Below are 27,451 nucleotides of genomic sequence, written 5' to 3'. Positions count from 1 at the left end.
CATTTATTCTCACACATTCAAAGAACAAAAGTGTAGGTGGCTCTACATGCTCTTTACATCCTGTTTGGTCAGTCACATGTGCCAGTGCGGTTAGTGCAGCAAACTCATTCATTTGGGGATCCACTGTCACTGCACATTTGTTTTAAACCTGTTTAAGCCCTGGTCCAGTCCTGTTTTCATCCTGTTCAAGATTCAATATATTGTAATTGTCATAAAAAAACAATGAAAGTCCAGGTTCTGTCCAGTTTAAACAGGACCAAACCAGGTCTGAACCAAGACTGAATCAAAGGAAACAGAAAACGCACAGCAAACTTCAAATGCAAATGCAAAGAAACATCAAAATTTAAAAAATGCATAGCACACTCAGATGGCCGATGTCTAAAAGCTTTTTAACATTTTTAAAATAATGTTTCAGTAAAAAAGCCTTTCGTCAATCTTTTTTTTTTTCTTACTTGGGACCACAGTCAAAGAATAAGGCGAGAGGCTTTTTGCCAAAATGTTAATTGAAAATAAAAAAGCTTTTGGACCTCAGCCATCTGAGTGTGCTATGCATTTTTTCACTGAACCAAGAGTGAACCAGGTCTAAACCAGCATTAAACCAGAACTAAACCAGGCCTGAACCAGGACTGAAAATGGCAGTGACACTTGTGGTCTCCTCATGTATCGTCACACATTCAAAAAGGAGAAGTGTAGGTGGATCTGCACACTCTTTACATCCTGTTTTGTCTGTCAAATGTACCAGTGTGGTTAGTGCAGCAAACTGGATCAACTGTCATCACACATTTCTTTGAAACCTATTTTTAGTCCTGGTTTAAACCTGGTTCTGTCCTGTTTGAGTCCTGCTTCAAGAATCAACTTATTATTGTAACTGTCACAAAAAAACAAAGAAGGTCCAGGTTCAGTCCAGTTAAACCAGGACTGAACCAAGGTCATCTGTCACATAAGGGTGCGTTGTACAGTTGTAGGGAGTATTATCTGTTACATAAGGGTGAGTTGTTGTACAGTTGTAGGGAGTATTATCTGTTACATGAGGGTGAGTTGTACAGTTGTAGGGAGTATTATCTGTTACATGAGGTTGAGTTGTTGTACAGTTGTAGGGAGTATTATCTGTTACATGAGGTTGAGTGGTTGTACAGTTGTAGGGAGTATTAACTGTGACATAAGGGTGAGTTGTTGTACATTTGTAGGGAGTATTATCTGTGACATAAGAGTGAGTTGTACAGTTGTACGGGAGTATTATCTGTTACATGAGGGTGAGTTGTACAGTTGTAGGGAGTATTATCTGTGACATAAGGGTGAGTTGTTGTACAGTTGTAGGGAGTATTATCTGTTACATGAGGTTGAGTTGTTGTACAGTTGTAGGGAGTATTATCTCTTTCAACTGTACAACAGTTGAGTTGTTGTACAGTTGTAGGGAGTATTATCTGTTACATGAGGTTGAGTTGTTGTACAGTTGTAGGGAGTATTATCTGTTACATAACAGTGAGTTGTACAGTTGTAGGGAGTATTACCTGTTATGTAACTGTTATGTAACTACTACTACTACTACTACTACTACTACTACTATTACTACTACTATTACTACTATTACTACTACTACTTCTTCTACTAGTACTACTATTACTACAACAGCTACTACTACTCATACTACTAATACAGCCACTACTGCTGCTACTATTCCTACTATTACTACTCCTACTTTTACTATTACCATAACTGCTACTACTACTACTACTACTACTACTACTACTACTACTACTACTATTATTACAACTACTACTCCTACTACTCCTACTACTACTATTACTATAACTGCTACTGCTACTACTTCTACTACTACTACTACTACTACTACTACTACTACTACTACTACTTACTACTACTACTACTACTTCTACTACTACTATTACTTCTACTACTACTACTACTACTTCTACTACTACTATTACTTCTACTACTACTACTACTACTACTGTTGTTTAATGTTCTGGTGTGTTCTCAGAGTGACTGTTGTCGCCCTCTGGTGGTGGTTTAACAGAACGCAGTTTTCACATTAGAAACATCTGGAAGTTTAAATCAAGGATCTATAATAAGATTTTATTCTACTTCTATATAAATGCAGTGGAAACATGATCATGGTGCATTTCTGCTCCGTCCACTGAAAAACAACGACAAAGTGTGTTTTGTTTAGAGCTTGTGACTCACTAGAAGAACACAGAGCGTGACCAGATTTTCAAAAAAAAAAACTGTGAAGTTCCTGGTTTGTCGATACAGCAGCCCATGATATCAATACTGTATCTAATTAAATCAAATAAAAAAATCAATATTTCAATATTTTTTGCACACTACCAGTTGAGGGCCACAAGAGATTTTTTATTACAAATTTTTCTATTTTATTTGACTTGTACATTTACATTTATATAATTTTGCCTGATTTGACTCCAGTCTCTTGCTCTTTTTTGGTTTTTATTTAGAATTTATTATTACCGTTTATATTTTTACTCTTTGTTATTATATTCTATCGTGATGTTTGAAGCTTCTGTGTCCAAAAAATTTTCCTTGTGGATTAATAAAGTTTGTCAAAGTTTTAAAGGGCAGAGACAGAGAGGGCCAGCAGAGGGCGCTGTGCGGACAGAGACAGTTGTGTGTGTTATTTTTTAAGTGTTTTTTATTTACTCCTATTATTTAATTATTATTCTTTACTTCATCCTGTCAGTGGTATTAGAACATTATCGATTTTTGTGATTGCCCATTGTGTCTTGTATATTCAAAGTTACTTTGAAAAAAAAAAAAAAAAAGGTACAGGTTGAAAGAACGACAAATGACATAAACGACATAATATGTATATGTAATTCACAGACTTCCTTTATTTAGAGAATGTTTGATTAAAAACCCTCTGTTCACTGTGGGAAAAAGAGGGCAGAGACAGGGAGGACCAGCAGAGGGCGCTGTGTGTACAGACCATGGATCTTTAATAAAAACTATAACTATAAATTATTATTAGGCCCGAGCGCCGACAGGCCGGCGAAGGGCCTATTAGTTTCGCACAGCGAAATGCCCAAGTGGCCGAAAATGACGTGACTCGCCCGTAGTGACCAGGGACCCTCGCCATCACGTACCAATGCGCCAGAGGTTTCCGAAAATGTATAGTTTGTCGGCCAAAAAAAAGCGGAACATTATTCTCGAAGGAGAATATTTAGGCCCGAGCCCCGACAGGGCGTAGGGCCTATTGCTTCCGCTCAGCGGAGCGAATGGGGAGCGACGTGCACATGTCCGAATGCGACAAGACGACATGCAACTATGTCCACGGTCGCCCCGGCACGAACAGCAGTAATCCAGTAACCCACGCCCAAGCCTGGCTCATATTTACTACTGCTAAAATGAATGGAAGTCAATGGAGGTCAGGCGCTTGGGTGACCATCCAGCGAGATGGTCCAAACAAATGACAAATTTGAAGTTGACATTATTTGCTCCTGTTCGCACAGACTTAGTCCGATAGTGTTGAAATTTGAATCACTAATGTGTGATCTCAGTCTGAATATAATACACTATAAAACATATGAAAAATTAACACTATAGCGCCCCCTACCGTATACATGAAATGTCAACATTATCAGATCTGCACCAAATTTGGGAATTAAATTCTATGCATGATTACGAGCAAAAAATTATATTATGGACATGGCGAATTTTTTACTGTTGGCCAGCAGGGGCGCAAAGACTCAAAAAATTTGGCTCCTATGGGAGATGTCCCGGTCATTTTTGTCATAGAGCCACGAAATTCGGTACACACATTCATCATGTGAAGACAAACAAAAAATATTATTATGGCCACACCCCCTGACAAACCAGAAGGCGGCCATCTTGGATTGATTTTTGAGTCCGCATTTTCGCTGACGTTGCGTTTGAACGAACTCCTCTGAAGGCGCTTCACCCACAGGGCTGAAAATCACCGTACATCATCTAGACAAGTGGAACATCTAAAGTTATCTGATTTTTTTTGATAACTGTCACGGTTTACGTGCGGTGAGGCCGCAAATTTTGATCAAAATTTCGCCTAAATTTCAAGGTGACATTATTTGCTCCTGTTCGCACAGACTTAGTCCGATCGTGCAGAAATTTGAATCACTAATGTGTGATCTCAGTCTGAATATAATACACTATAAAACATATGAAAAGTGAACACTATAGCGCCCCCTACCATAGACATGAAACGTCAACATTGTCGGATTTGTACCAAATTTGGGAATTAAATTCTATTAAAGCCGCGCGCGGCGATGGTGGCCCTCGCCCCGGGCGCGCACCGCCCCCCCACGCGACCTCCGGGGACTCGCGACCGCCCCGGCACGCCACCCTCTCTTCCCGACAGCTCCCGAGGCCGACAGCTCGTCCACCATAAAAATTACACAGTGTACCTTTAAATGTTTCAGAGGAGTCATTGCGCCCCTACTGGCCAACCGTGGAAAATGCACCATGCCCGTTATATATTTTTTTGCTCATAATCATGCATAGAACTTATTCCCTGAATTTGGTACAAATCCGATAATGTTGACGTTTCATGTCTATGGTAGGGGGCGCTATAGAGTTCCCTTTTCATATACTTAATAGTGTATTATATTCAGGCCGTGATCAGGCATTAGTGATTCAAATTTCAGCACAATCGAACTAAGTCTGTGTGTGTAATAATTTTTTAACTATTTGTTGGGGGAGTCTGTGCGCCCCTGCTGGCCAACTGTGGAAAATGCATCATGTCCTTAATTGACTTTTTTGCTTGTAATCATGCGTAGAATTTAATCCCCAAATTTGGTGCTAATCTGATAATGTTGTCTTTTCATGTCAATGGTAGGGGGCACTATAGAGTTCACTTTTCATATATTTTTATAGTGTTTTTATATTCAGGCTGAGATCACACATTATTGATTCAAATTTCAGCGCGATCCGATAAAACATGGGCATGTAATCATTTTTTAACTATTTTTGGGGGGAGTCTTTGCGCCCCTGCTGGCCAACTGTGAAAAATACCCCATGTCTATAATAAACGTTTTTACTTGTAATCAGGCATAGAATTTTATTCCCAAATTTGGTGCTAATCCGATAATGTTGACGTTTCATGTCTATGGTAGGGGGCGCTATAGAGTTCACTTTTCATATACTTTATAGTGTATTATATTCAGGCCGTGATCACACATTAATGACTCAAATTTCAGCACGATTGGACTAAGCCTGTGGGTGTAATAAATTTTTAACAATTTTTTTGGGGAGTCTTTGCGCCCCTGCTGGCCAACAGTGAAAAATGCCCCATGTCCGTAATGGACTTTTTTGCTTGTAATCATGCATAGAATTTTATTCCCGAATTTGGTACAAATCCGATAATGTTGATGTTTCATGTCTATGCTAGGGGGCGCTATAGAGTTCACTTTTATTAAATTTCATATTTCATTACATTCAGGTCTGGATCACACAATTGTGATTTGAATTTGAGTTCTCTAGGACAATGCCTGTGGACGTGACAGGCCTGGGCCAATAAGAAGAAACCGACGAAGAACAATACCCCTCACCCCTAACTGTGTTAGTGGGCGAGGACCATCATGTGAACGTGGCCATTGTTTTCTAACAGTGAGTTTTTGAATCATTTCAATACCAGGTTTAACATTTGTGCGTTTACCTTTTGGATATTTCGTGGCAAAGTACAGTGTGATAAAGAGTAGAGGGGTGTGCAAAAATATTGAAATATCGATATATCGTATCGTTTAATGTGATGACACAGTATCGATATTGTGGGCTGCTCTATCGATATATCACCAAGAGTATTTTTGGTTTATTTTACTAAATGATTTTGTTACAGCTACAGTTTCGTTGTTTGTTTAGTGGAAGGAAACTCGTTTGACATTTTCGCTATTTTGAGGATTAAAATGTTTGTGTTTCATATGAACTTTGCACAAGAAGTGGTTTAACAAAGATTTTCCATGATTTAGCCTTTATTTTTTACTGAACCGTATCGAATGGAAAGCGCACTGTATCGAGGTTTGTCTCATATCAGTGACTTCTTAACAACACTCGGCCTCAGTCAACAGGGAAACGTGGCTCTTGCCCCGTCTGGGAGTATGACATCATCACATTCTAGAACCTGAAAACCTCCCAGTTCCATCAGGTTCACGGCGCCGATGACATCATACATGTAAAGTTCCATAAAGCCTTGTTACCATGGCAACTCCGGAACTCAAAGCTAAACTTCAAAGCTTTGTGGGCTTTAACTCAAAGCTTTGTTTGGCCTCGGGGAGATTATAAGAGTAGGCAAATCGCAAATCACAAATCAAAAATCACATAATCGCTTAACGGAAAAGGCACATTTAGCTGAGCTTGACACAGAGCAAATCGTACAAAGATTTCAAACAGTAGACTTCACAGAGGAGACTTTACAGAGTAGATTTCACAGAGTAGGTCGCACTTTTTATCTGCGTAACAGTAAGTACAGCAACACTTAGAAAACAACTCAATTATAAAACAAAAATGGCCAGAAATAACAGAGGAAATATACCCTTGACCTTAAACCATGACCTTAAACTAAAGAACTGTGGTCTTCGTGTGATAAAGAGTAGAGGGGTGTGCAAAAATATTGAAATATCGATATATCGTATCGTTTAATGTGATGACACAGTATCGATATTGTGGGCTGCTCTATCGATATATCACCAAGAGTATTTTTGGTTTATTTTACTAAATGATTTTGTTACAGCTACAGTTTCGTTGTTTGTTTAGTGGAAGGAAACTCGTTTGACATTTTCGCTGTTTTGAGGATTAAAATGTTTGTGTTTCATATGAACTTTGCACAAGAAGTGGTTTAACAAAGATTTTCCATGATTTAGCCTTTATTTTTTTACTGAACCGTATCGAATGGAAAGCGCACTGTATCGAGGTTTGTCTCATATCAGTGACTTCTTAACAACACTCGGCCTCAGTCAACAGGGAAACGTGGCTCTTGCCCCGTCTGGGAGTATGACATCATCACATTCTAGAACCTGAAAACCTCCCAGTTCCATCAGGTTCACGGCGCCGATGACATCATACATGTAAAGTTCCATAAAGCCTTGTTACCATGGCAACTCCGGAACTCAAAGCTAAACTTCAAAGCTTTGTGGGCTTTTAACTCAAAGCTTTGTTTGGCCTCGGGGAGATTATAAGAGTAGGCAAATCGCAAATCACAAATCGAAAATCACATATCGCTTAACGGAAAAGGCACATTTAGCTGAGCTTGACACAGAGCAAATGTACAAAGATTTCAAACAGTAGACTTCACAGAGGAGACTTTACAGAGTAGATTTCACAGAGTAGGTCGCACTTTTTTATCTGCGTAACAGTAAGTACAGCAACACTTACAAAACAACTCAATTATAAAACAAAAATGGCCAGAAATAACAGAGGAAATATACCCTTGACCTTAAACCATGACCTTAAACTAAAGAACTGTGGTCTTCGTGTGATAAAGAGTAGAGGGGTGTGCAAAAATATTGAAATATCGATATATCGTATCGTTTAATGTGATGACACAGTATCGATATTGTGGGCTGCTCTATCGATATATCACCAAGAGTATTTTTGGTTTATTTTACTAAATGATTTTGTTACAGCTACAGTTTCGTTGTTTGTTTAGTGGAAGGAAACTCGTTTGACATTTTCGCTGTTTTGAGGATTAAAATGTTTGTGTTTCATATGAACTTTGCACAAGAAGTGGTTTAACAAAGATTTTCCATGATTTAGCCTTTATTTTTTACTGAACCGTATCGAATGGAAAGCGCACTGTATCGAGGTTTGTCTCATATCAGTGACTTCTTAACAACACTCGGCCTCAGTCAACAGGGAAACGTGGCTCTTGCCCCGTCTGGGAGTATGACATCATCACGTTCTAGAACCTGAAAACCTCCCAGTTCCATCAGGTTCACGGCGCCGATGACATCATACATGTAAAGTTCCATAAAGCCTTGTTACCATGGCAACTCCGGAACTCAAAGCTAAACTTCAAAGCTTTGTGGGTTTTAACTCGAAGCTTTGTTTGGCCTCGGGGAGATTATAAGAGTAGGCAAATCGCAAATCACAAATCGAAAATCACATATCGCTTAACGGAAAAGGCACATTTAGCTGAGCTTGACACAGAGCAAATCGTACAAAGATTTCAAACAGTAGACTTCACAGAGGAGACTTTACAGAGTAGATTTCACAGAGTAGGTCGCACTTTTTTATCTGCGTAACAGTAAGTACAGCAACACTTACAAAACAACTCAATTATAAAACAAAAATGGCCAGAAATAACAGAGGAAATATACCCTTGACCTTAACTCCAAACCCATTGATAAGATGACCATGCTGTTTATGTTATAATTTTGGTTCTCAAGAGGATTATCCAATCAGGAAGCAGAAATCATTTGAGTTTCAATGCTGAAATCCAGTTGGTTTAAAGGTTGTATAGAGGATTTTTTAAGGAAAGAGAAATACAGCGACAGTTCTTTTTCAAATGTTGTGCATGCGTGACACCACCTTCGTCCTCCACATCTCCATCAGTAGAAACATCTCCTCCCGCCGCTTTACTCTAGAAATCACATTTGTTTCCAGCCAATGCGTGTTCAGAATTACTGTTGAAGTGACCTGTAATAATTTAGTGACCGACGCGTCACTTCGTCTGCTTCAGTCGCGCCGTCGCTGCAAGGAATCTCCAAGAATCACCTCAGTTTGTCTTCGCTCCTTCTCTTCTTCTTTCAGCGACCTCAAAAATGAACTTTCTTTTGCGGCGAACTGGTCGTGGATTCTCGTCCGCCGTCGCGACAAACTTTGTACGAACTGCGAGGAAGCTAAAGTTTGAAAAAGCCTCTAAGAACCGCCGCATAAACCACGTAATCCCCACACGCCGGCGACTCAGTTACACTAGAAACGTAGGGAGTTTGACTGACAACCTAACAGCCAATAGATAAAGAGGGAGCCTCGTTTTCTATTGGCTGATGTTTATCTGGCCTCACGACGTCCACAGTTGATGGATTTTCATTCTTTTTTTTTTTGGTCATCATAATTACAAAGCTGCTGCGTCTCTGTAATGATATTTAAAACTTTCATTGACAATTTGAAACAAAAAAAAAAATCCTCCATACAACCTTTAAACTTAAAATGCCTCTGTCTGATCTGAATGGTCACTCCCTAAACCCCAGCACATGCAGCCAGTCATGACTCAGTGCTAGTGCAGCCTCTTCAGCTCATTAAGGGAATTCTGGAGGTTCTGAGCTTTCACGTGAGATATGGCCTGTCCATATACTTTTAGTTTTTTCACAGTAATTGCATCTTTTTGATAGAATTATGAGAAAAATATTTCATCTTAGTTAATTGAGCTCACATATCATGCATAACAAATATTTTGTAATTTTTTAAAGGAATAATTTATTATTCAAATCAAGTGAACAGCAAAGACCTAAACAGAGAAGATATTAAACTTAATGTCACTTACTATGTCTCCTCTGTGTGTGACAGGTCTGAGGTGAAAACTTGCAAATAAGCCACGCCCTTCTCTCTCCTTTTTCAACAACTTCATTTAAAAAGACTGATTCCATCTCTGCCCCGTCTCTACACTATCCGTTTCACTTCCTGTTTCCTGTGCCCCTCCCACCTTACCTTATTTGGACATGAGCTCCTGCCCAATGCCCAAAAGCAGTAAGTCGGTGAAGAGAGGCGACTCGGACGATGACGCCACAGAGTCTGCCCGTGATCTTCACTCCAATGAAGATGGCACCGAAGAATCCTTTAAGAAGGCCGCGCTGATCGTCAACGGTGATGGGCCGGTGTGCGGGGCCAAGGACGTGGAGAAGGCGGGATCAGACGAGGAGGAGGAGCGTCCAGCCTGGAACAGTAAACTGCAATATATCCTGGCTCAGGTGGGATTCTCCGTGGGGCTTGGGAATGTCTGGAGATTTCCCTATCTCTGCCAGAAGTACGGAGGAGGTGAGAATTTACTATTATGCAGTCTTAAACGTGAAAAATAGAACAAGTTCATTTTAAGCAGTTTGCAGTGGTCCAAAGTTACTCCTCACTTACCTTATGCATTCAGAGCATTCTAGTTATTCACCATGATGAGTTTATAAGCACTTTTCACAGCGTAGCTTGAGCATCACAGCACTGGTAACAACATGTATCATACTAACATTGCACTTCCTGGTTTGTGGATGATAAAATGCTTTCTTTTTATGTAGACAGTACAGACAGGCCACTGCTTGTACAATATATCTGTTCTGGACAAAACTAAATTTATTTAACTACAATTAAAAAAAAAAAAAAAAAAGTACAGTCCCTTTAAACGTGACAGCAGTAGCTCGAGGGTTGGAGCGTTCACCCATTAACCCAAAGGTCAACACGTCAATCCTGGCTTCGACCAATTCATATTGTAGTTGTGTCCGCAGGCAAGACACTTCCACCCATGAATGTGCTGAGCGCTGGTGGTGGTCAGATGGTCTGAGGGCACAGATTGGCAGCCTTGTTTCCATTGGCCTGCCATGGCTACAGCTGTGGCTACAGGACTGTCTTAACCACCACCAGTGAAGAGTGAATAATAATGATAATACTGTGGCTTTTCTTCTTCATTCTTCATTCTTCGCCAATTTATGTAATTCCTTCATGAAAAACATACCTGGAGTTCTGTGTTATGCACACACTCAAACTGAAAATATTAGTTAAAGATTAAGCTGATGCTTAAAAATAGCATCAAAAACTATCATTTAACTTCTTGCTCCGTCCTCTGCCTCTTGCTGTGTTCTCCCCTCTATCTCTCTCTCCTCCCCCCTCTCTCTCTTTTATACTTTGTGTGTTTGTCATATCGTTTAGACTCTCTCTAGTCTCTTTCATCACTCTCTCCCTCCTGTTTTGTGTGTGTGCTCCTGATATTGTTTTAACTCAATCTCTCGCTTTGTTTCTTTCTCCCTGTCTCCTGTCTCTCCCACCCCTCTCTCCTTCTCTCTCTTCTCTTTCTCCTCCCTTCCTCTCCCCCTGAAATTTGGAAGGATGACATTTGTTGATAACATAGGTAGAAAGATTCTGTTTTAGAACTCAGTGCTACTTCCTGTATTTTTGTACTTTTCTTCTCAACCTTTTCCATTTAACTGATGTAAAACTGTGATAAATATTTACCACAGATACTATAACACCAAGCCAAGAATTCAGAATTCTAAAAACATGAAACTATAGACCTATTGTTACTGTTACTGAGTGTGATCCTGTGAATGTCCAGTGGGCATTATTAAAACAAAGACAATTTAGTTTGATCATGAGTTTAGAGCTGCTGTTTATTTAAAAAAAAAAAAGTTTCTCAAAGCAATATAAAAGCAATAGCTGAACCACTTACAAAACACAGAGTTTTCTGAAATGTTTTGCATATATATGTTTTCAAATTCAGAGACAGCAATCGGAACCTTAAACTAATCTAAGAATCCCATGAATTTCAGAACATGTTTGTAGAGGTCCAATATGCAGGGGCAGCATCTTAATAACACATCATCACATCATGTAGACAGAGGGAGGGCACCTGACACTTGTGTGTGTGTGTGTATTTGTGGTTTCACATCAGATTTTCCTGGAAGTGAATGTGCCTCTTCATGACTCACACTTGTAGTGAGTTTGTGCTGATGATATTTGTGTTTTTTTTTTTAACTTCTATTCATTTCTAATTATCAAGTAAAGTTAAAGGTGTATTCTGTAACTTTTCTGGTGAGGGGTCTGCCACTTGCTTGTCTTTATAGAAGTGTTATTACTGAGCTGTAAATGTTCCACAATATGGCATTGAGGTTATCTATCTTGTATTTATTCAGTTACAGATGAGTTTTATTGTGGAATTACCTTGAAAAACATGAATTTGAACAGTGAAAGGGCTTCCCTATAATTTGACCTGGTTGTCTCCATGGATAGATACATTTAATGCCATACAGTGGAATGATCAAGCCAAACAAAAACGTTCCTTACCTGATCCTTCTGGTAGTATCGTTTTGGCTCATGAGTTTATACATCTCTGTACTGTAGGAGCGTTCCTGGTCCTGTACCTGATCCTGCTCATCCTCATTGGGATCCCTGTTTTCTTCCTGGAGCTCGCTGTGGGGCAGAGGTTTCGCCGTGGCAGCATCGGCATCTGGAACTATATCAGCCCCAGACTAGGAGGAATTGGCTTTGCCAGCTGTGTGGTAAGTACACAGATAAATTAATACTACTACTACTACTACAGCTGTGTGGTAAGTACACAGATAAATTAATACTACTACTACTACTACAGCTGTGTGGTAAGTACACAGATAAATTAATACTACTACTACTACTACAGCTGTGTGGTAAGTACACAGATAATTTCTGTCACTGCCACTGCTACTCCTACTGCAAATACTACTACTCAGAAGATAAGCGGGCCAGGCCTGGTTGGATGGGAGGCTGCTGGAATACGAGGTGCCATAGTGGGACAGCAGTGACTCTAGTGCAAACTGTTGTCATGTCTTTAGGCAAAATACTTCACACACATTTCTAAGTATGAATGTAGTCTGTTGGCGTTTGGTGCATACTGGCAGCCTCGTCTCTGTCAGTCCGTCCCAGGGCAGCTATGGCTACAATAGTTTCTGAGTGTGGAGTGAATTAATAATGCAATGTGTAGTGCTTTGACCTGTGCTTCACTTGTCAACTTCACCTGTCTGTCTTTCCTCAGGTGTGCTTCTTTGGGGCATTGTACTACAATGTGATCATTGGCTGGAGCCTGTTCTACTTCTCTCAGTCGTTCCAGCAGCCTCTGCCCTGGCATGAGTGTCCTCTGGTCAAGAACGAGACCTACACCTGTGAGTGTTAAAACAAATCTACACCGGTGTGAGTGTTACACAGGACATCTACACCTGAGAGTATGTAGCGCTACACTTACAAGTGTTAATACAAGATCTACACCATACAGAAGAGTACCTCTACCTGTGAGTTTATCATACTGCATCTGCGAGTGTTAAAACAAATCTACACCAGTGTCTGAAGAGCCACTACAGTTTGTGTTCGAGATGCTCTGGCCATTAGCCATAGCAGTAGCTTCATGAGGCAAACAGCTGCAACTCTACTTGTCCTTCTTTAGAATACAGTATGGTATTGGTTCTGTGAATTGGTTTGAGTACCAGCTGCTGCAAAATGTGCTTAATCAGAGTTTTTGCCGATACCTGCATTGGTTTCAGAACAAAACTAATCTTTTGAAATTTCATAGACCAATTTAACATAAGTAAACTGACAATAATCCCCCTTCCCCCCCCTCTCCCTTCTTGCCTCCCCTCTCTTTCATCCCCCTTCATCTCTCTCCTCAGATGTGGTCCCTGAATGTGATAAGAGTTCGGCCGCCACATATTACTGGTACCGCGAGGCTCTGGACATCTCCGACAGTATTTCAGAGAGCGGAGGTCTCAACTGGAAGATGACCCTGTGTCTGCTGGCTGCATGGACCATGGTCTGCCTGGCCATGATCAAGGGCATACAGTCCTCCGGGAAGGTACTAGAATCACACAAAATTTTTCTGTCTAGTAGAACATACAGTCCTTGGCGAAGGTACTAAATCAGACTAATGTACTGACCATCAATCAGGGGTCACCAAACTTTTTTCTCTGGGAGCCACATTATCATTCCTGACTGTGATGAGGGGCCGGGGTTGGGTCAGCTGTATAACAGAATTGTTTTACCCTGACGACGCAGATTATATTCTTTGAAAACCGACATATATGTGTATATATATATATATATATATATATATATATATATATATATATATATATATATATATATCAGATAAACTGCACTGTCCTTACACTTTCATTGTTGTTGAAAACTCGGCACTCCCTGTCCCTGTCAACTTTTCGTACTTTCACACAAGCCATTTTGCTGTTTGATCTCAAACTTGTCAGGTGATGAAAAGTCGGCAGCAAATGTAAATACATCATATAATAATTTAAATATAATACATCGTATAATAATTTAAATGTAATACATCGTATAATAATTTAAATATAATACCTTGGATAATTATTTAAATATAAATACTTCAAAGGGGCATGGAGGGCCGGAGTCAGCCCACGGGCCTTAGTTTGATGACCTGTCCTCCGGGAAGGTACTACAATCACACAATATTATACTGTTTATAAAACACACAGTCCTCTGCGAAAGGTACTGAAAATATACTACTGTAATGTCTCCTCTGGGAAGGTACTAGAATGACACTAATGAACTTAAAAAACATCTATAGAACATACAGTTCTCCAGACTACTAAAATATACAGTAGGCCTACTATAGAACATAGTCCTCTGGGAAGGTACTAAATACAACTGTAATGACAATACCATGGAATATCTAGGCCTACAGAAAGGTACTAAACTAGGGTGACCAGAATTTCAAAATGAAGAACAGGGACATTCTCAGTTTGGGGTGGTTGGTAATAATAAAATTGTGAAAGGAGTGCATTTTCACAATTGTTCATTGTTTCACAAAAAATACAAAATGGACAAGACATCTCCAGGAGCCTGTCATTAATATAAGCACTCATGGTCCTGTTTAGGTGTTTGATGTTCAAGAAAAAGGGACTTGTTTAAACGAATAAATCAGCTTACCTTTGTAGTTCCAACCAAGTTACCCCTTTCTGGTCAGATTGTGCCAAAATAAAATAAAGTCTAACTTGAGTAACAAAGCTTTTAACAGCTGTGGCTTTCAGTTAGCGTCACACCCCCAGAGAATATTGATGACATCTGCTGCAAAGTATCAATAGAACATCTAGTCCACCAGAAAGGAACTAAATATGTACTGACTATACCATCTAAAGAACACCATATAGGCCAACTTCAGAAAGGTAGCTTTTTTTCATCTTGCTATTGTTATACCCTCTAGAACAGTGTGCTGAAGGAGAGGTGATGGCAATAATCTGAAAAGCTTCAAAAATAGTGGCCCTACCTCTTTGTCAATGCCCAATCTCATTTGATTGAGGCTGGGCCTGGTTAGTACTTGGGCTCTCCTTGGGCAAAGCACTTCACCCACATTGCCTTATTTGTACAGCACAATTCGCACACAAAGTAATTCAAAGTGCTTTACAGAATAAGAAATACATTAAAATCATAATAAAAACTAATCAAGACATAAATAATCATAAAGATTAAAAAAAAAAAGAAAAAAAAAAGAGAGACCTAAATTAGAGAAGAGTGCGGAATGAAAACCTTTCAGTTATATGCACAGTCAAACAGAAATGTCTGAATCTAACCTGGGACCTTCTTACTGCGAGGTGAGAGTGGTAATTTCCTGTGTTTTTTCAGGTGATGTACTTCAGCTCCCTGTTCCCGTACGTGGTCCTGATCTGTTTCCTGGTCCAGGCTCTTCTTCTCAAAGGATCTGTGGATGGGATCAAGCACATGTTTACTCCACAGGTACTAAACCAGGACTATCCCAGAACTAAACCAGGTCTAAACCGTCTGTGGTTGCCATGGTTGTGGTTGACTGGTCTTTGTGGCCGACTGGCTGGTACACTGAGCAATTTTTAAACTTTAAAAAATATTTATGTTACATTTTTCAGCCCTTCTATTATGGTATTTTATTGCTCAACAAGCTTAAGCCCCTCTTGGACAACTGATTGATTGAAAACTCTGAACCTTTCTCTCCTCAGATAGACGTCATGGCGGACCCTATGGCGTGGAGGGACGCAGCAAGTCAGGTTTTCTTCGCTCTGGGATTGGGATTCGGAGGTGTCATTGCGTTTTCTAGCTATAACAAACGAGACAATAACTGTCACTTCGATGCCGTGCTTGTCTCTTTCATAAACTTCTTCACTTCTGTTCTGGCCACGCTGGTCGTCTTCGCTGTGCTGGGGTTCAAGGCCAACATCATGAACGATAAATGTGTTGCCACGTGAGTAAAAAAACTGAAATCTACACAGATCAACAACAGCACATTTTCACACAATACCATGAATGAGAAGTGTGTAATATAATCACTTAGTTCTTAAGCAAATTTTTATAGGCTCTGATTTTGATATCAGACAAATTCTAAAAGACAGAATATCTCCAATACTGATATTAGCACCAATAAATCCTTTAGATGGAGCATACCAAAAATACTAATTGACATGTAAACAATTCATTTGATCCAATTGCTTGTTAAACATTTGTCATGTTGTTGTTGCAGAAACACAAACCGCGTTGTGTCCCTCCTGGGCACACGTATCGAGGCCAGTCTGATCCCTCATCACATAAACCTGTCGGCTCCAGAGACTGTCACTGCAGAGGACTACCACCAAATAATCTCTGTTATCAGAGCTGTGCAGGAGGATGACTTCAGCAAACTGGGACTGGAGACCTGCAGCATCGAGAAGGAGCTCAACCAGGTACAACTAATATACACACACAAATATACACACAAATACATCAAGAATAGAATAGAAAGTGAGCATGGGAGCATTTTGGCTCCATCCATTAGCTCCAATTCACTTTCTGTAGAAAAAAAACATTCCCCTTCTATCTCTGTGGTTTTCATTTCACTATTTTGTACCTAAATCAAGACCTTAAGAACCATAGACTGTATATGAATGGGCATAGCTAATTCACTAGCTGCCCTTTTCCAAACAGGAAGTTCGAATGTGGGCTTTTCAGGCTCCTTCTGACCCTGGTTTCCATTGACTTTGTTTGGAACACTGCTGCCTCTCTCTCTGTAACTGCTGCTGTGAGCCTCAGCATTTTTGTCTTAAAATGTTTGTATTAATCCGCTCTACGCGATCCTGATGAGTTTTTTTCCCGCTATTTTGTTTGTCAGAAAACACTCGCTTAGTTCACTTTTTTATACAGTTTATGTCAGTAACAGACAAATCAGGTGCCCTCTTTCCCAGAGTCCCTCTAGTGTTAGCAACATGTTTGATTGACAGCATTGCTAAGTGCCCGTCCCCTGCATGGATCTATTAAAATAACTGGATACAGTATTGCTGCTTGTAGCTGCCTCGAGTTGACGTAGTGTCACTCAGTGGTTCTACAGTCGAAAAAATCCCATGGGCCGAGAGAAGATTTTTCTCATAGAGGCAATGTAATCACAACCTGCTCGTGTTCGGCTGACAGGGCACCTACAACTTTCAAAAATGTCGGATTTTGTGGCGATTTTTACCTATTTTTAGATCATAAACTTTTTCTCGCTCAAAATCCTTCAGTTGTCTTAAAAAAACGCTTTATATCTGTTAGCTCCGGCTCCGCTCTGCTCCGCTCTCGTTCCTCTCGCTCTGATTGGTCAAAGCGATCACGTGATACACGAGCCCGCGCTCCGTGCGTGTGGTCGCGTGCATTCGCGTGTGCCCGTGGGAGAAAAGAGCACTACTGCGCATGCTCGGTCGGCCCACGGCCACCGGAAGTACCTAGCCGGGCTAGGCTAATCTGGGATCATGCGCCATTGAGCTCAGCCCATTGACTTGAATGGGCGGCCATTTTGGAACCTGGGGGCTTGGTCCCCTGCCAGACAGCGGTGTGGTCAGAATGCCTCGCTCTCTCTCCTCTGTTTAACCCTTTCCTCTCACTTCTCTCTCCTCTTCTCTCCCCTCTCCTCTCTCCTCCCTCTCTTCTCTCCTCAGACTGTTCAGGGCACAGGTCTGGTCTTTATCGCCTTCACAGAGGCCATGACACACTTCCCGGCCTCTCCGTTTTGGTCCGTCATGTTTTTCCTGATGCTGGTGAACCTGGGGCTCGGAAGCATGTTCGGAATCATTGAGGGAATTCTCACTCCACTCATCGACACCTTCAAAGTCCGGAAGGAGCTGTTCACAGGTACTGAACTGGGTCTGAACCAGGACTGAGTTGGGACTGAACTAGGACTAAACTGGGGACTAGACGTTGGACTACATTTATTGATCTTTCACTCTCCCTCTCTCTCTTTTCCTCTCTCTCTTTCTCTCTCTCATACTAGTATATATGTTGTTAAAAATTTCTTCTCTCTGTCTCTACAGTGGGTTGCTGTGTCCTGGCCTTTTCCATCGGACTTATGTTTGTTCAGAGATCAGGGAACTACTTTGTGGCCATGTTTGACAGCTACACTGTCACTCTGCCCCTGCTCATCGTGGTGATCCTGGAGAATGTAGCTGTGGTTTGGGTCTATGGCATCGACAAGTGAGACACACTTCAATAGCATCTACTGTTCCTAGTTTTTGTCAGTTTTGTTTAAACTAGTTAAATTTGCAGCTTTCTGCTAAAAACCAACTAAATTTAAATTTGTGCTGCCTTCAGTGGCCTCTGCAATTTCAAGTACTACATGACATCAGCCTGGTGTTTCTGATTACAAGATTACCTGGCTGCAGGGATGGAGTTTAAAGTATTTAACCAATCACACTATTCCTTATGTACCTTCTTACCTTGCCCCTCCTCTCCCCTTCTCCCCCTGACACCCCCCTTTAGTCCATCTCTCTCAACTCTATTTGAAATGTACCTGTAGGTGGCGTTTAGGTGTTTAGTCCCCACTCTAATATTGTTTTTGTACAGTCTCTCTAAGGACCTGAAGATTTAATATCATGTGTTATTTCGTTTTTGTGTTTAGGTTCTTCGAGGATCTGCAGCTCCAATATTTTGTGTTTTTCTGTTGATGTTTTTCAAGGACCTGTAAATGTAATATTTTGTGTGTTTTTGTGATTAGGTTCTTCAGGGACCTTTAGCTCTAATATAATGTGTTATTTAGTTTTTGTGTTTAGGTTTTTCGAGGACCTGTAGATCTAATATTTTGTGTGCTTTTGTGTTTAGGTTTTTTGAAGACCTTCGGGACATGTTGGGATTCTCTCCGTTTAGGTTCTACTATTACATGTGGAAGTTCATCACTCCGATCCTGCTCCTGCTTCTGCTTGGATCCAGCTTCATCCAATTGGTCATGACTCCTCCCAGCTACAGTGCCTGGAACCAGGAGCAGGTGAGAGAGGGGCAGAGAGAGGGGCAGAGAGAGGGGCAGAGAGAGAGAGAGGGGCAGAGAGAGGGACAGAGAGAGGGGCAGAGAGAGGGGCAGAGAGAGGGGCAGAGAGAGGGACAGAGAGAGGGGCAGAGAGAGAGAGAGAGAGAGGGGCAGAGAGAGAGGGGCAGAGAGAGGGGCAGAGAGAGGGACAGAGAGAGGGGCAGAGAGAGGGAGAGAGAGGGGCAGAGAGAGGGAGAGAGAGGGGCAGAGAGAGGGGCAGAGAGAGAGAGAGGGCAGAGAGAGGGGCAGAGAGAGGGGAGAGAGGGGCAGAGAGAGGGAGGGGCAGAGAGAGAGGGGCAGAGAGAGGGGCAGAGAGAGGAGAGAGAGAGAGAGGGGCAGAGAGAGGGGAGAGAGGGGCAGAGAGAGGAGAGAGGGGCAGAGAGAGAGGGGAGAGAGAGAGGGGCAGAGGAGAGAGAGGGCAGAGAGAGGGGCAGAGAGAGAGAGGGCAGAGAGAGGGGCAGAGAGAGAGAGGGGCAGAGGAGAGGCAGAGAGAGAGGGGCAGAGAGAGAGAGGGGCAGAGAGAGGGGCAGAGAGAGAGGGGCAGAGAGAGGAGAGCAGAGAGAGGGCAGAGAGAGGGGCAGAGAGAGGGACGATAGGTGAGGCAGGAGCAGTGACAGGAGCAGGGGAAAGAGGGGCAAAGATGGGGAGAGACAAGGGAGAGGCAGGAGAAGGGGAGGGAGTCATAAATAATTTCTCCAGAAAATTGACAAAATTTTTAGGCTCTTATTGTTTATTTAAAAAAAAAAAAAAAAAAAAATAATATATATATAAATATATATATATATATAATATATATATATATATATATATATATATATATAATTAAGTCAAATTAAGTCATTTCTGAATCAATATTGCCAATTACAATAAACATAATATAAAATAATAATGATCTACATGTGTAACAATTTTTTTTTTCTTAACAATAAATAAATAAATAAATTTCCCTCTATTCTTAATCTCTTTCTCTCCCCCACCCTCTCTCTCTTTAGGCGGCGGAGCAGAAGTTGGCTTTTCCCGTGTGGGGCATCGTAGTGTGCATCTCTCTGGTCGTCATGGCGATCCTTCCTGTTCCCGTGGTGTTCGGACTCCGCTTCTGTAACATCATCGACGACAGTCCTGGCGGGTTGTCATCCGTATCCTACAAAAGAGTACGGATGATCGCGGAGACACCACAGACCGAAGACGTGGATGACGCTAGCCTCATCCATGGCAACAGCCCCAGCCAGGAGCCCTCCCCCACGCCCGGAATCTACCGCAAACACGCCGCTAACGCTAACGATGCTGACGGAACAGCAGCGCCCCCGGAGGTCGACACAGCTCCCAACGGACGCTACGGCATCGGTTACCTGACGGTGGAGATGCCCGACATGCCCGAGTCAGACTTGTAGACGCAAAAACGAAAGTAAATAAAAAAAAAAAGGCAAAATTGTGTGCAAATTTCAACGTTTGTAAAGTGTCTGTAGATATCCTGCTTCGTCGACGTGGAACTTAAGGCGTTTTTTAAGTTTAAACTGAGATAATGTAAGAAATGAAATTATAAAAATGTCAAAAATGTCTTAAAAACCCAAAATCACCTCTACATCTGCGGCTAGCTCCAGTTAGCGATAAAAAGTTACGGTAGCTTCGGAAAATGGACCAATGGACTGTGAGACATAGTAGTTTTGCTTTAGTCCATCAAACTGGCACTAAACATGATCTGATTTTTCTTTTACGAGTTTAATGTCCAAGTCTTAAAGGCAATGAAGGTGAAGTGGGGGAAACAGGGATTTGAACCTGCAACTCTCTGGTTATTAGATGATCTCCTGAGCCTCTACCAAAACATACTTCCAGCTCTAACTCCAACTAATGTGAGCACTGAAAAAGTAGATCAACTTATGGAATGGTCAAAAGAAGCGAGCAAACTTAAAATAAGTGTACATTTCAAATTTGAAATCATGAAGCCAAAAGTTTGGTCAATCAAAATGTATTGTTGGTTAAATGTATGTTAAATGTTACATCAAATGACTGAAAAATGTATTTAGCAAAGCGATGCTAGAGTTCATTTGCTATACACCATCAGTTAAAAGTTTGGACACACACTTCTTAATTTTTTCTTCTTTATTTCCATGATTATTTACACTGTAAATGCTCACTGAAGGCCTCAGTACTAAGAATCACACATATGTAATGTAGTAAACAAAACATAAACTCACAATACCTCAAAATTTAAAATGTTTTTATCCACCCTTTGCTTTGAACCATGCTTTGCATTTCTTGACTCTGATAAGGCACAGAAGTGAAAACCATTTCAGGAGACTTACCCAAGAAGCTTTTTAAGAGAAGGCCAAGGGTTTGCAATACTGTTGACAAAGCAAAGGGTGGCTACTTTTTGGATATTGAATATAAAATTAAAAAACTATTTATTTGAGTTATTTAACTTTTTTTCTTTGTCCAAACTTTTGACTGGTAGTGTGTATATATTCTTTAGAACCACATGTTAACTCAAATGTGATTTGATTATTGCACTAACTTCTTATAGAAAAAATTGACAAAATCAAATTGAAAACGACCGCATACATTTTTGTGTGCACAGAAAGACAATCTGTTTTGGTGATACTAATGACGCCACATTGAAACCACAAAAATAAGCACTTAAATAGTTTGGCCCCTGGTAAAATCTAGTACAATTTTTTTTGTTTTGAAATGAAAATTTAAAAAGTTTTGAAAAAGAAGGTTAAATCATGTTGATAACCAATTGGTGTAGAAGAATCTATTCAAGCATAGCGCCCCCTGCATTTCAATAATAGGACACATTTGGTCATGTTGTAGAGTTCTAATATTTATTTACAAGTTGTACACCAAGAAACCTGTAACATTAACATTGCTATTTAAAATGTTCAGTTTTTTTTTTTAGTTGTAATAATTTTGAAATTTCCAATTGTGTACCAAAGTTTGTCTGAAAACATTTCTTATGAGAATAATTGATGATAAATTGTAAAGTTTAAAGGTCTAGAGGTGACTTTGGGTGGTACTGAGTTCAAGTCCTGCTGAAAATGGTATTTTTGTAGCGGCTCCTCTGATTGGCTGTTACCGTTTGGCTCCTCTGATTGGCTGTTACGGTTCGGCTCCTGTGATTGGCCGTGACTGTACGGCTCCTCTGATTACAGTTCATTCTTCAGGTCACGGTGTTGGGAAGTAAAAACCATGTACCAAAAATACATATTCAGAATACTTCCACTTTCATTTAGGTGTTATTCAAAACACAATTACTTTCCTAAAATCAGTTATTTGATGCAAGTTAAATATACACTATGTAACTTTTCTAATGGAGGTTCAGCCACCTGCTTGTTACCATGGAGATGTTAATGCTTTGCCTGGAATGTTCTAAAGTTTGTTATTTATCTAGCATGTATGCAATTACAAAATGTTACATAGTGTATGTTTAAGCTTCAGATGGCACAGTATTAATAGTAATCACAAATGTTCAAATCATTTCTTATTGTCACATAAAGCTTTTGTTACTTTAGTCTTCCTCACAGTGGGAAGAGCAACCACAACTTTTACTCAAATGTACTCAAGAGTACTGTTACACTGTACAATATATAACTCAAGTTAGAGTACTATTACACTGTACAATATATTACTCAAGTAAGAGTAAAGCAGCGTTCTTAAAAAATGTTACTGTTGTAAATGTTACTAAGTACTATCAACCTTTGTTTAAACCCAGGTTGCATTTTTTTACTCTGTATTCTGATTGGACATTGTACATTTTAAAGCTGGTATTGAGTATTCTGTAATGAAATACATTTTGGAGGTATTCTTCCCAACACTGATCCGGCCTCAGTGAAGCAGTATAAACAAGTCTCCTGGACGTTTGATACTTGAAAATGTGCACTGCTTTTTTCTTATTTTAAAGATTTTAATGATTTAAAAAAAACACACAAAAAAAAAAAAAAAAAAAACAATAACTCTGATATTTCAGTAAACACAAATCAGCCATAACATTAGGAGGACAGACAGCAGCCTATGGTCAGGCTCTAACCTGGTTTAGTCTTGGTTTAGTCCTTGTTTAAACCAGGTTTAGTTCTACTAGACTTGTTTTTCTCCTGAGCTAGCTACACGTTGTATTCCTAGTTTTGAGTGACACCTGGTTTAGTCTGAGAGTAAACTTGGTTTAGACTTGGTTCAGTCCAGGCTGAGTGAAATCAGGATGAGTCCAGGTTGAGTCCTGGTTTAGACCCTGGTAAAACATGGTTTAGTTCTGCCAAGTCTTAGTTTTTAATAGTCTGGACCAGGTGTATTCTTAGTTCTGATTTAGTCCTGGTGTAATCCTGTACCTGGTTTCGGACTATGTATTAGAAATATTATATCCGATTTGTGTACTGTTAAATATCTCACAGTATTTCACATTTTTCCCAAACAGAAAAAGCAAATCCTGATGAAGTCTACTGTTTTCATGAGCGATACTTGAATCTGTAACACAGAGCACCTTTAATGTGACTTATGCAGTAAACAGACACACGCACACATAAACCTGATGGTTCGCATGACATGAATTTAGTTTCAATCTTGATTTGAGTCATTTTGACACATGTAACCTTTCACATAATTGTTTTTAATTCTGACCAGTGCTGAAAGAAAAATTGGCTTAAAATAAGAGGAGGAAATCTGTTGAAACAAGTTAAAGCCACAGTATGCAACTTTTTAGCTGGAAAAAATAAAAATAAATAATAATAATAACAATTAAAAAAAAAATCGGAATTGCTCAAATCAAAATTGTGAATTCAAGTGTTTAACCCCTTTCACTTCTATTATATCATTTTGTGTTTCTTCGAATGTTGTCCAGGTGGCGCTGTTCACTCTGCAAGCCCCTATTTGAAACAATGTGCCTAAGTCATTCTAAGTGTGTGGGGAAAATGAAGGTTTATTTAAAGAATTCTGTATGGTTTAGACCTGTTTCAGACCTGGTTTAGATCTGATTTGGTTTAGACCCAGTTTAGTCCTGGTTTAGGCCTGGTTTAGTCCTGGTTTAGACCTAGTTTAGTCCTGGTTCAGATCTGGTTCAAACCGGGTTTAGACCAGATTTAGTCCAGGTTCAGATCTAGTTTAGACCTGGTTCAGTCCTGGTTTAGATTTGGTGTAGACCTTATTTAGCCCTGGTTTAGGACCAAATCATTCTAAGTGTGTGGGGAAAATGAAGGCTGCTTATTTAAAGTGTTGTGTAAATGTAACATAAAATCACTGGTGTTTTTAAGATTTGGGGGAAATAATTTCCATTTGAATAGCTCTTCTTCTTTTGTACTAACATGCTCAAGTCTGTCTGTAAATTTTATTTTATTTTTTTCTTCAAATGGCTTTAAACGCAGTGTCGCCTTTTTCTTTTCTCAAATTAAAGATCAAATTCTGGTCCTCAACAAGATTTTCTGTGTGGTTTGTGGATACCTGGTTTAGATGTCCTGCAGTCTTGATTTCGTCGTCTCTGTCAAATATATAAATGACCTAACCAAAACAATGACTTGCCATTATTATATAAAATCTCTACACAGGTTCAAACCTTCTTAAATTATTTGTTTAATAACAAAACAGTCAATATTTTTTTACATTTACAAAAAGCAACAAAAGTTCAAAACTCTAAAAATAAAATAACTTTGTAGCATATTTTGTAGCATAAAAACTGGAGTGCTCAAGTTTCACAAAAGTCATTTACAAAACAAGAGGCTTTGAGAATACAGAGTCATGTTTTCCCTTTATAAATGTCTAAACTGTATAAAAGTCTTAATATGTTGTTGGTTTTGTTGAGGATATGAGGTAAGGTTTTGTGCGTTGATCCACTTTGGGCAGATCCCTTTTTTAAGTGCTTTCTGGAAAAAAAACATAAAACACAAGTAGAGGTTTTAATTTGTGGTAATCAAAAATCTAAATTTCTATATCTCCTTGGAGACAAGCATTGACACAGCTACAGCGAGTTACAGGTCAGATCTGTGGAGAGGGGTGACACAGCAGACAGTAAGAAGGCATACATTTTCTTTTCATTTTAAGGGCAATTAAAACACCTGTACCTGAATAAACACAAGACAGATAAGAAAGATATATATAAATTTTTCTTTCTATATATATATATAATTTTTCTGTATATATATAGTATACTGTCTATGAGCAAGACACATTTGACTTTACTAGAAATTCACTGTATGACTAGTTACCACGTAAACCTTTGGTTGGTTTTAATCTAGTGGCATTGAAATCACTCGCAAGCTTTTTCCCTTGTATTAATGTCTAGTTTGTAGATTTTCCATCATAATTCCACTCTGATAAATTGATACTAAACTTAGTATTTTCTCACCGCTGTTGGATGGGACGATGCAGCGCACAGACTGGCAGTGCGGCCCCAGAACTTGCAGAGCCTGGTTCTTACTGAGCTCCACGAGGATCATGTGACCTCCTCTGGTCCCGACCCAAAGACACACCAAAGACTGGACCAGGAGAGTCTTGACCTGAGCCCAGGCGGGGGTGCTGTCCGTGGGATGGTCCTGCTGTGAGGGTCTGCCCCGAGAGCTGCTCTGCCTGAGGAGAGAGAGAGGCAGCATTTTAATATATTTTCTTATTTATTGTGCTTGGTCAAGCACAAAACAATAAGGCAGATAACAATTTAAGTTCTCAATTTGCTTGGTTCCTGTGAATGTTGCAATGTCTGTTTACTTAATTGTAGAACACTTTGAAAATTAGGGAGGACTTAAAATATCTGGATATATGTAATATTGAAAGGAAGTGAAAAAGGTTTCATCTGTACAGCAAAGAAGAAAGAAATCACATCATCGGAGGTAAATAATGGCAACAGTTTCTGAAGCTATTGTGAAAAAATCATTTCACTTTTATTTTATTTGTACTGACAGAGAAGACGTTAAACTTTGTGGTAGTTTTTGTTTCATGTGGTGGTTAATATCTCATTATCTACAGAGATATAACCATAAACCAGGTTGACAAATATGTTCAGAGATTAGGTAGTATTCTATTTTATTTACCTGATGATTTGAGCACAGTCAATGCAGTCCACCATCCTCCCGGTGCGTCTGTCCCAAACCTCTACTGAGCAACTTTACTCACATAAACCAGTTTGTCCACAGCCAACCGCGAGATACAAGCCTCAGAGCTCAACGTACGAGACCTGGGACAAAAGAGACAGATGTATTTAAGGCAAAGATGGTTAAATGTTTCATAATAGATGGATTGTATTTCATTTCATTTCAGTCTAAATCTCTTTTTAATGTGAGGTGTGTCATTCACAAAACAAAGAGGAAATTGTAAACAGGTTTTCGATCAGATGATGGACCTTAACCTTGCACAGTAAGACTGATTCTCACAACATTTGTGAGTTCCAAAACTCACAAGAATCCATCTCAGAGTGAGCCTGCTGTATGGTTCAATTGTTTTTCTCTAAACTGGGTGCAACAAAAGTTTGTTTGTCATTTCCAGTCACTTTCGAGAGTTGTTCCACATTGAAAATATGTAGAAGGTCAGAGTGTCACACACATATGAATCTGGTGTGAGCCAGGTTAGATGGACGTCACACTCCACAGACTGTATGCCTGATACCATAGACGGTATAAACATGGGCTGGTACTTACTGTAACGCAAAGCTGGTACCATAGACTGCATAGACATAGACTTGTACTCACTGTAGAGCGGGGCTGGGTTTGGTGTCGATACTTTTACACACATCGTACTCTGCTGTAAACGAGAGGATCCTGGAGCCACAGCTCCCCCACAGTGCCCCCCCGACTGTCTGCAGAGTGACTGCACAGTCCCAGACCCAGTACTGGAGTGTTTATGGTGCCCAAGCACAGGGTCTTCACTGGCTCACCATTCTCCTCCTGACATGAACAAAAAACATGTTATAAATATAAACTGATTTAGATTACAAAATACCGACAATACTAAGACAAGACTACTACTACTACTATACACTGTGAATATATTATTTTTGTTTAAAAACTTGCATACAATTGATTTTCTAACTTGGTTTGGTGGATAGTGCATGTAATAAATATTTATCACAGGTTTACATCAGTTAAGTGGCAGTTTATGGATTTTATTTTATTTGCCAAATCATAACTATTGTGAGCCCAGCTGCACCTGCACCCCCTGAGGCTGGAGCTCGGACGCCCCGTCACTCACAGACACGGAGATGATTGGACGATTCAGGACCAAGTCTGTGGAGACATGTGATTGGACAGATCAGTCTCTGTGTGTGTGTTACACTCCTCTGGAGGAACTAGAAAAAACATCTGAGAGACATAAAAATATAAGATCAGACTTTTACCTGAACACATCACCTCCAGACCCTCAGAGGAAGAAGAGAATGAACCATAGACACATTCTCTCACTGAAGACTTCTTCACACAGTCAGGTCTGACCCTCCACACACGACTCTGTGGAAAATCATCTCTCTTTTCTCCATAAACAGCAGAGCCACAGTCCAGGTCTCTGCACACAACAGCTGTG

General features: G+C 40.1%; 2 protein-coding genes across 2 annotated transcripts; one reads left to right on the top strand and one right to left on the bottom strand.

Moving 5' to 3' along the window:
- Positions 1 to 8,069: 8,069 nt before the first annotated feature.
- Positions 8,070 to 20,358, top strand: slc6a15 (solute carrier family 6 member 15). Its single transcript, XM_055155304.1, has 12 exons — positions 8,070 to 8,219; positions 9,511 to 9,978; positions 12,043 to 12,200; positions 12,710 to 12,836; positions 13,338 to 13,519; positions 15,322 to 15,432; positions 15,669 to 15,910; positions 16,187 to 16,385; positions 17,610 to 17,802; positions 17,982 to 18,141; positions 18,766 to 18,928; positions 19,960 to 20,358. Exons 2-12 carry the CDS (start codon positions 9,663 to 9,665, stop codon positions 20,356 to 20,358), a joined length of 2,250 nt encoding a protein of 749 aa, XP_055011279.1. The 5' UTR covers positions 8,070 to 8,219; positions 9,511 to 9,662.
- Positions 20,359 to 24,734: 4,376 nt separating this feature from the next.
- LOC129409389 (leucine-rich repeat serine/threonine-protein kinase 2-like) lies at positions 24,735 to 27,451 on the bottom strand. The gene is made up of 5 exons (XM_055155303.1): positions 27,270 to 27,451; positions 26,626 to 27,159; positions 25,972 to 26,114; positions 25,293 to 25,513; positions 24,735 to 24,810 (listed from the first exon to the last, which is right to left on the bottom strand). The coding sequence occupies exons 3-5, from the start codon at positions 26,004 to 26,006 to the stop codon at positions 24,800 to 24,802; spliced, it is 267 nt and encodes an 88-aa protein (XP_055011278.1). The 5' UTR covers positions 26,007 to 26,114; positions 26,626 to 27,159; positions 27,270 to 27,451; the 3' UTR covers positions 24,735 to 24,799.

The sequence above is a fragment of the Boleophthalmus pectinirostris genome, unplaced genomic scaffold (genome assembly GCF_026225935.1).
Source record: "Boleophthalmus pectinirostris isolate CB_2022bp ecotype Guang Dong unplaced genomic scaffold, ASM2622593v1 HiC_scaffold_2, whole genome shotgun sequence".
Taxonomy (NCBI): domain Eukaryota; kingdom Metazoa; phylum Chordata; class Actinopteri; order Gobiiformes; family Gobiidae; genus Boleophthalmus; species Boleophthalmus pectinirostris.
The sequence above is the reverse complement of the archived record's forward strand: the minus strand, read 5'-3'. Positions and strand labels throughout refer to the sequence as shown.